Source organism: Antrostomus carolinensis, unplaced genomic scaffold, assembly GCF_000700745.2.
Source record: "Antrostomus carolinensis isolate BGI_N321 unplaced genomic scaffold, ASM70074v2 scaffold10562, whole genome shotgun sequence".
Taxonomy (NCBI): domain Eukaryota; kingdom Metazoa; phylum Chordata; class Aves; order Caprimulgiformes; family Caprimulgidae; genus Antrostomus; species Antrostomus carolinensis.
In genome coordinates, this window is record NW_010302414.1 from 27,158 (window position 1) to 36,025 (window position 8,868).

At 41.6% G+C, this 8,868-nt stretch overlaps 1 protein-coding gene across 1 annotated transcript in view; it reads right to left on the bottom strand.

Annotated features, from left to right (window-relative positions):
- LOC104521706 (platelet-derived growth factor D-like) overlaps window positions 1–4,971 on the bottom strand; it is a gene marked incomplete at both ends in the record, with an annotated part of 29,146 nt that extends 24,175 nt beyond the window's left edge. Inside the window, 2 exons of the mRNA XM_010163782.1 lie at window positions 770–950; window positions 4,767–4,971. Of these exons, the coding sequence (XP_010162084.1) occupies window positions 770–950; window positions 4,767–4,971 (386 nt within the window). The remainder of the gene's footprint in view (window positions 1–769; window positions 951–4,766) is intronic.
- Between the last annotated feature and the right edge of the window lie 3,897 nt (window positions 4,972–8,868).

An 8,868-nucleotide genomic window follows, 5' to 3' on the forward strand; every position in this document is an offset into this window, starting at 1 on the left:
ATTCCTGCTCCATAAAGACAAAATCAAAGGAAAAAAAAAGAGGAAGTTTTAATGTCATTGGAATGGTACATGATACACTGCTAATGCTACTGCATGTACAAAGAGGTATGTTTATACATGGTTAAAAATACAGCCTTAGCACGTTGTCTTGCATGTAGAATTTTATTGCATGTAGAATAAACTACTCTGCATCTAACTCAGAATCACAGCCATAACCTCTCAAAGTATTTTAAAAAAAAGAGGAAGTTTTAATGTCATTGGAATGGTACATGATACACTGCTAATGCTACTGCATGTACAAAGAGGTATGTTTATACATGGTTAAAAATACAGCCTTAGCACGTTGTCTTGCATGTAGAATTTTATTGCATGTAGAATAAACTACTCTGCATCTAACTCAGAATCACAGCCATAACCTCTCAAAGTATTTTTATTTAACCTCAAATGAACATAAAAAAAAAAAAAGTTCACAGAACAGACATTTCTTTGCTATTTCCGCAGCATCTGTCAAGGCACTGACAGTGCAGACTCAGTATAGAAAGTGTCAGTGCTTCTGAAACATGTTATTAGTGTAAATCTTGGCCTGGACTTGACTTTATTTTATATTTAATGACAGGATGTCAAAAATACTTTGATCAGTATTAATGTAGTTGCTGGAATGAAAATACTTTCAGTCAATTAGTGTAGCTACACCATCCAATCTTCCAAGTACTGATGCTCTGTTACACTACGATCTGTCTCTCACCCATGACACTGCTAAGTGACTTACCACAAGGGAGTAGCAGATCTTGAATCCAGGTTTAGCCACAAAGTAGTCATCGGATTTGAAGGTTATTTTTATATGATTTGTTCTTGATGTTATTCTTGGAGGTACTTCCTTATGTCCACACCACCGTCCTCGTATAACTGTGCTGGTCTCTGATACATCTTCCACTTCCACAAAGTCATACCTGGGAAACAGTTTGAAGGATTACTTTTTGCTAGTGCTGGTTACAGAAGGTGGCTGCAAATAGGAGCACAGCTGAAGACACAAAGACAACTGTCCCCTGTTTTCCACTGCAAAGCATCAGACAAAAAGTTAGGAATGGTGGACATGTTCACGTATCACAAAATACACTAAGCTGCAAGCTACTCCCTGCGTGCTCAAATGGCTGATTTCGGGCTCCTGGAATACAACAGACAGTATTTTCTACCACATTAAAATAGCAATGAGAGGCACTTGCATGTGCTTAGTACACAGTAAGCATGCATTGCGTTTTATGTGGTGGATAAATAATTTAGCGACCTGATAAAACATTATTTAAGGCAGGCTGCCCAAGCTGAGCAGCTGCAAGCACCTTGTGCACTTTCTGGAGGTCCCACAACTCCCTGCAGCAGCAGCCACCGGCTCCTGCCTGCTGTCTCCATGCCAGGAGCAAAGGGAGATGCTGGAGGGACACAGAGCTGTGCCTGCTGCTGAAAGGTGCATTTTAAGACATTCTTTGTAGGTGGTGCAGTGCTCCTGCTGGATAGTTTGGAATGACTGATTTCAAGGTTTCAAGCAGAAAAGAGCAGGCTGGCACTCTGCGTGCCATGGTGGGAATTCCTCTGCTGTTTGTGTGGGTGCTGTCACCAGGGGAAAAGCGACAGCACGTCTTGCTCTGTGCAAGGTCCTGATCTCACTACGTCTATGAGAAAAACAGTCCCGCGATATCTGTGGAGCCAGCTGGGCCCCGCAGACTGCAGTCAGTGAGGGAGAGGTGATGACAAGAGGGGCAGGTTGATTGCAGGCAACGAGAGATAAGATAGTTGCCATCCTCATGGTTCAGTTAAACTTTAAAACTTTGGAGGTCTTTATCAGGATAAGTTTTTATTCTCATATTGTGTGCTCCCTCCAAAGAGGGAGTTTAAGGCTGTCAACCGATTCTTACTATCAATGTGCTACTCCCCAACCCTGGGTTTGTGGGCCAAGCATCTGCCTCCCTGGTCAGTTGTGGGAGCTGAATAGTTCTAGAAATAACAGATCTGGGTTGGGTGGGTTTTTTTGTTTTTTTGGTTTTTTTTCTCCTGAGAGCCCATGTGAGAAGAACGTAAGTATTATGTGGCTTGATAATATCAGCACTGCTGCTTTTATATTCACCAACCACAAATTGCACAGAACAGAAAATAACAGATTCACCAAAACCTAATCACTTAAATCTGCCTAAACTCTGCTGAAACAAGTAATTTTTGTGACATGACAAAGTTTATTTCCAGAGAGAGGTAAACTTGTCTCAGGCTCTCTCCACTGTTTTCTGCTCCCACTCCCTCATGGTGATGGACATGGTACCAGGGCAGAGCTTCACACTGCCCCTGTGAGCATCCACCACTGCACTCGGTCAGCACAACAGCCACTGAATGCTTATTGTAACACCAGGGGCTGCAGAGTTTTCAGCATAAGATAACCTTGTAGGCTTTGCTGAAAATTCTCCTGACTGGCCACCCCACTTTTTGAGGCCAGGAGCCAGACTAACTGCTAGAAAAAATGGGGCAAATCCATGAGCTTTCAGGGATTATTCATGCTTTCAACAGCAGAGGCTTTGCTGCAATAATCATGGAAGTAGGTGGAAGCTCGGTTGTTTCTGTGGATCCAAGGAGCCTCAGAGGCTGGGTAATTTAACTGGTTTTCAGAATCATCTCTTATCAAGTGCCTGTGGAAATGCTACGAGCACTTCTAGAAAATTCTGGAAACCCTTGAATATTTCCCCTCCTTCTAAAATAGCTCTGCTAGAGCATACCTTTTCATTCCTCAGCTTGAATGAATTTCAATCAGTTCAGTTTTAATAGTATGCAAATTACAATAATTAGCATTAATGAAAAATGGAAAAAAAAAACAGTAGGAAATAAATGGAAAAAAATAGTAAGGTCAAAAGCAAATACAAAAGGAAGGTAAGGTGCAGAGGTCCTGAATTACTTGTCCAGTATGCACAGCATTCCAGTACATGCTCAGCTCTCAGTATTGATTTCAATTAAAACATGCCTGGCTGTCTCTCTAAGGCAGCACTGCAGTGATTGTCAGGGACTGAAGTTGCAGAAAGGACCTAGTCTTGAAAAACGTATTGAGCTTTAGCAAAAAATCTAACTATGCACACAGTACTTAACAGGCTTAAAGCCATCACGAGCTGTCTGCCCAAGAAATTCCTCTCTGGAAGTAATACTACTCAAATAAAGGACTTCCAGGGACACCAGGGAAAGCTTTATTGCAGAAAAGAATGTGATATTTCTCCAGCTTCTATAGACATTATGGATGATGGAAGGTCTTTGCTTCTCTACGCATCTTAAATTAGCTGCTCTGTAAAAAGCAGGCGGATTGTCTTCCAAAATGGTCCCCAAACCTGTAATGCCAGTAACAGCTTGACTTCCCCTCACCGTGCCACCACCTTTAATGGCTCTTGACAGAGAATACTTCATCTTTTTTTCCATAGTAAAACAGCCCTCCATTTCAAACTTTCAATGCTTTAAGTTCAGCCACAGTTCATCCACTACGTAAATATTAACAGGATGCTTCTGTATGCATGAGGCTCTCAGTCTGGGAAAGCGTTTGGGGTACTAGGAGGTAACTGTTGTTACCGACTCTGCTGCTGATCTTGGACCAACAGCACCAGAGCAGAGCAGCATCTGCCAAGACCATCAAGGCGCAAGGAAGGAGAGCCAGTTTCAGGCTGCATTCTTTTATTACTAAATGGAAAGCAAACCTGCAGAAATGGTTCTCTCTATTGGTAACGCAGAAAATGAACAAAGCAAAACAAGAAACAAAACACACCCTGTAAAACCCAGCAGAGCTGCCAAACCCTATAAATGCAAATTAATTGACGAAGATAAGATAAGCAGAGGCTGGGTGTGCAGAAATCCTAACAACCCAGTTCTTTGCAGAGATAAAGCGTAAGTAACAACATGATCAGGCAGAGAGCTGGAAGCTGAGACTTGAACATTTTCTGTAAGTAGCATTGCAGACATCTGCCTTTCGGGGCACACGGGAATCCTGAGCCTGTTCCCTCCCGCAGAACAGACAGCTGGATAAAAGACATATAAACAAGAAACTCCATGGATTTCTACTGTTTTAGTGAATGTTGGCAAGGTTCATCTCTGTGCTCTGCTAATGCAAAGCAGTTTATCCACTTGAGTTAATCAGCCAGATCAACTGAGCTTATGGTCACTCTTGCTTAGAAGGGGAAACCAAAACAACCAGGATACAGTAGAGTATACTTTATTAGATATATTACATATGCAGAGTACACTGATGGTTGTGGACCTATATTTAAAGGTTTTAAAATAAACTGTACTAGTGAAGAGTAACACTGAATACAAACAAATAATATGAAGAGCATAATTATATTTTTCAATGCATTTTTATCTGTCCCTCACACACACCTACTCACTCATACCTCCCAGAGCCTTCCACTTACCGAAAAAGGTATTTTTTGCACAGCTGAAACATGACAGATGACAGAGGACAAAACCTATTAAAGTAGTACCTGAGTTGTTAGGTAGCTGGATTTAGGCATACAAGTGCCTTGTGCTTAAAACGCCTATAAACTTGATAAAACTGCTTCAAGTCCAGGGCAGCTCAATTTATTTATAAAATCAAAGAGCAGTTCAGGTTGGAAGGGACCCCTGGAAGCCTGTCCTTGAAGGAGAGATACCCAGGTTTTGGTTTACAGTCTCAGGCCAGTGGCCACATCCCAAAGCTCGAAGGTCACGTTAAGGAGCCCTTTGTAAGCTTCCACACAAAATGGCTCACCACTCACCTGCAGATATCATTTTCGGGCTCCTCCAGTCCAAATTGATTATCAAAAGCCAGCTGGATCCTGGTGCTTTCTGGGGAGTGGAGCCGCCACGTCAGCAGGAGGTTCCTGGGGTAACTGCTGGGGAAACGTGGACTGTGGATGCAGCCATTCCCAGCCACGCTGATGGTCTCTTCTTTCCGGTACAAGTCTGTGAGGTGATTGCTCTCTGTTAGTAGTCACAACTTGTAGAAATTAGTATGCTGTTCCAGTTACAGGAAGGCAAAAAACACAACAGTTTATAACACAGCACAAATTATTTCAATTAAAGTCTATAAAAAGTTGAGTCTAAGAGCACTTATTGAATAAGAAGTACAGCATATTTTCTCCTAATTTAACCCCCTTTAAACAATAAGAACAAATAAAAATAAGAATAAAAAATAAGAACAACAGTACTCAACTGTATGAACTCTTTATTTTATGATAAATATATAATTACTTTTACATTAATATAAACTATATAATTTCCTTTCATCACTTTGGTTTTAAAACAGAATTCAGACTTTGATAAAAGCTGCAAGCATGTGAACAATCAAGTGAGACAGAGTGAAGGCTGAGAGTCGGGGCTGTTTTGCCTGGAAAAGAGAAGACTTAGGCGAGATCTTATAGCGGCCTTCCAGTACCTGAAGGGGCTACAAGAAAGCTGTGGAGGGACTTTTTACAAAGGCAGGTAGTGACAGAACAAGGGGAAGTGGCTTTAAGCTGGAAGAGGGTAGGTTTAGATTAGATATTAGGAAGAAATTCTTCACTGTGAGGGTGGTCAGACACTGGAACAGGTTGCCCAGAGAAGCTGTGGATGCCCCCTCCCTGGAAGTGTTTAAGGCCAGGCTGGATGAGGCTTTGAGCAACCTGGTCTAGTGGAAGGTGTCCCTGCTGATAGCAGGGTGGGTGGAACTCGATGATCTTTAAGGTCCCTTCCAATCCTAACCATTCTAGGATTCTATGATTCTATGATAAGTAAAAAGGTAAACACCCCTGCTTCCCAAATTTGGTGCTCTGGGGAAAGATGCCTTCTTAACAAAAGCAGCAATAACAAGGCTGCAGGAAAGTACATGTGAGTGAGTCTAAGTTTGTTTATTGTGCTTAAGTGCTTCCTCACAGAAGCATATGTTAGGTCACATTTTTATTTTATTCATATGGTGTGAATCATGGGTTGTCACTGGATCATTAACACAAATAGCTACTCCACACTTACAGCAAAGTAACTGAAGTCAGAAATTGTCCCACCAATTGCTCTTATTGAGCAACTTCAAGACAAATAGCCAAGTCGTTACTTAATTAAAATTCCACAACTTTTGCCTAAGCAAATACTCAATTGTTCCTAAATTTACTTATACTGAGGTAAAGCCTCAGCTGCTGTAAATCCCTGGCTCCAAGGATAACAGGAACTGTGGCAAGACCCAGCTCTCTAAAAATCAGAATGTCTTCTCAGTTGCACCATGCACTTGCATTGTCCAGCTGTTACTGATACTGGAATTCGGTTCCTAGCATCAAAGAACTGTCAACAACTAGTTTTTTGTGCATTGACAACTTTGGTGTGGTGAAATTCCAAGGATCAGAAGGCATCAAGAAAACACACAGATCATGGCAGGAATCAGTCCCCAGTTAGGACACTCAAATTTGAGCCTCCACACATGACACAGCTATCTGTGTTCCCCATGGGGTGCGCGGGGATCTAGGGCTCATTTCAGTTACTCTCAGATAGAATTCTGCCACCATTTAAGACATAGTATTGTTTCCTGCCTGGTCTCCACGAGGACAGGGAGGTACAGCAGCACATCGAGCAGCCCCCAGCAGAAGTCCTATCCATAGAAGCTCGTAGATCCACCTGCACGTGGGCAAGCTGAGCCCCTTCTCAACATAGTCGGTGGGAGCTACACCCGGACAGGTCCTGACTCAGTCACTCAACTGCACTGACCAAATTTCTACTTCCTATGGGAACTAGGACACTTGCTTTCATGCAAACATTTGAACTCTGGTGTCCTGATCTTAAATGGACCCTCATCCCCAGTACTCTGCTGAAGGTCAGGTCAACCTCCAGTTTCACTACAAGCATAGAAATATAAAACTGGTGCCTTCTCCCAAATTTGGCTCCTGATGAAGAGCAAATGGGGGAAAAAATTGTCCCACCAAGCCACTCTATGAATGTCGGAAATACAAAACAAAAGTAAGCAATGAGCCACAGCCATCTGTCACGCATAGGAATCAAAGTTTTCTCTTTTAAAATAAAAGCTAATGTTGACTGGAGATTTCTAAGCTCTCCACATAAAAGAAATATATTTGTTTATGAAAAACAGGAACCCAGAGAAATGGTACAAACTTCATGGCAAGTGCATTTATTTTTCAGGTTGCTTTTCACTGGTTCCTGGCTGTAAATACCTCCCTGCATGTAGCTGTAAGCAAAGTGTGGTTGGTTGTCAACAGTTCACTGCACCCTTCTGACAGGGTAATAATTCTAGCTTCCAAACAACCTGAAACTTAGAAGATAAAAGTCTGGGTTTCCTGTAAAAACTATCTCCAAAGATCTATATGAGACATCTTTCTAAGTGGCTTTCATTCAAGATTAAATGTTCTCACACCCTGAGTCACCCTTTCTAAACAAATACAGCCCTGACTCCATAGTTCACAAAACACATAACTAGGCCAGTTTTGTTTTGTTTTGTTTTGTTTTGTCCTGTTTTGACCAAACAACTTGCACTGGAAAAGTGACAATCCAGTGATAATAAAGACCAGCCACCCATCAGTTTTGTTGCAGTTTTCATCAGGAACATGTATACTCAAGTCTGTTTGCTGTTGTTGTTGGGTTGGGTTTTTTTGTGTGTTTTCTTTTTCTGGAAAAAAGAATAATAGATACCTCTTGTTTTTTTCCCCTAATCTGGAATGAAACAAAATGTCCAGCCAACACTACTGAGTTCCTACTGAAATGCTGAGGACCTTTGGACTCTAAATACACCCAGTACACCCAAGAGAACACAGTATTTCACAGGACTATGTCCAAAACATCCAGGAAAAGGGATAAAAATAAAACAGTTTTGATGAAAGCAAATTCTGGACTTTTGAATGAAACCACTCCTCCCTAAATCAGAACAAAAGTCACTGCTGTAAAACATGGCAGAACTCATCCCATTCCTGAGAGTACTTTGCTCTTCTTTCTTGGGCAGCAAAATCTTGCCATTCTCCCCCTAACAGCATGTGTTTCACCGGTTCAATGTGGTTCATGCTTCTGAGGAAAAGGTTCCGTTTTCCCAGCCAGTCTTGGTACAGGCTTTACTCTGGAGTTGTCAGTTGCTGAGATTAGACTGCTAGGGACAGTATCTTTTAAATGTGCTCAAATATATACCCCCAAACAAAAAAATCTGTGTACTTTACTTAGCACACCAGCTGAGAAAATATGTTACCAGCCTTCTTGTAGCCCAAGAAGACAGGTTCTGTCACAGCTTTTCATTTAACTTAAACTCTGAATCCCACAGACTGGGGTCCTCTGCTTGCAAGTCAACTACAGCTGACCACGATTAGTGATGAAATGTAATGGCTCGTGCAGCACTATCCAAGTTGAACAGGTAAATGAAGAAATAAAGCTGCACATGTTAAAAAGCTTAAAAATCAAAGCACAGTGAGTTGTTATTTCTATCATGGTAAATGCAGTAATAATAGAACCATTGTAGAGGAAAGGTTGGAAAGAAGCATGGGGAGACAACTCTTGGTATAGTAAAACAGGGGATATAAAAATATTACAGTATGAAGATACGACTTTTTCCACAAAGGAAGAAAATACCTGTGATGACAATGTCCATAAATATTGTTTGTGTAACACACATGGGATGAAATGCAAAGCCACTCTGAACCTTCACCTGACATTGGAGTAGACTCTTCAAGAGATCTGAAACAGCTTGATTCCCTCTTACATCTCTCTCCATATGCTAAATTACAACCTGAAGTGGTGCAGCCAGGACTGAACCAAAAGCACTAGAGTGTTCTAAGGGGATTTTCAGTGGGGTTTTGTACAGTTAACTGGTTTAGATAGATGCAGGAACACAGTCAGCCCAAACTCAGTCTCTGGAGATTG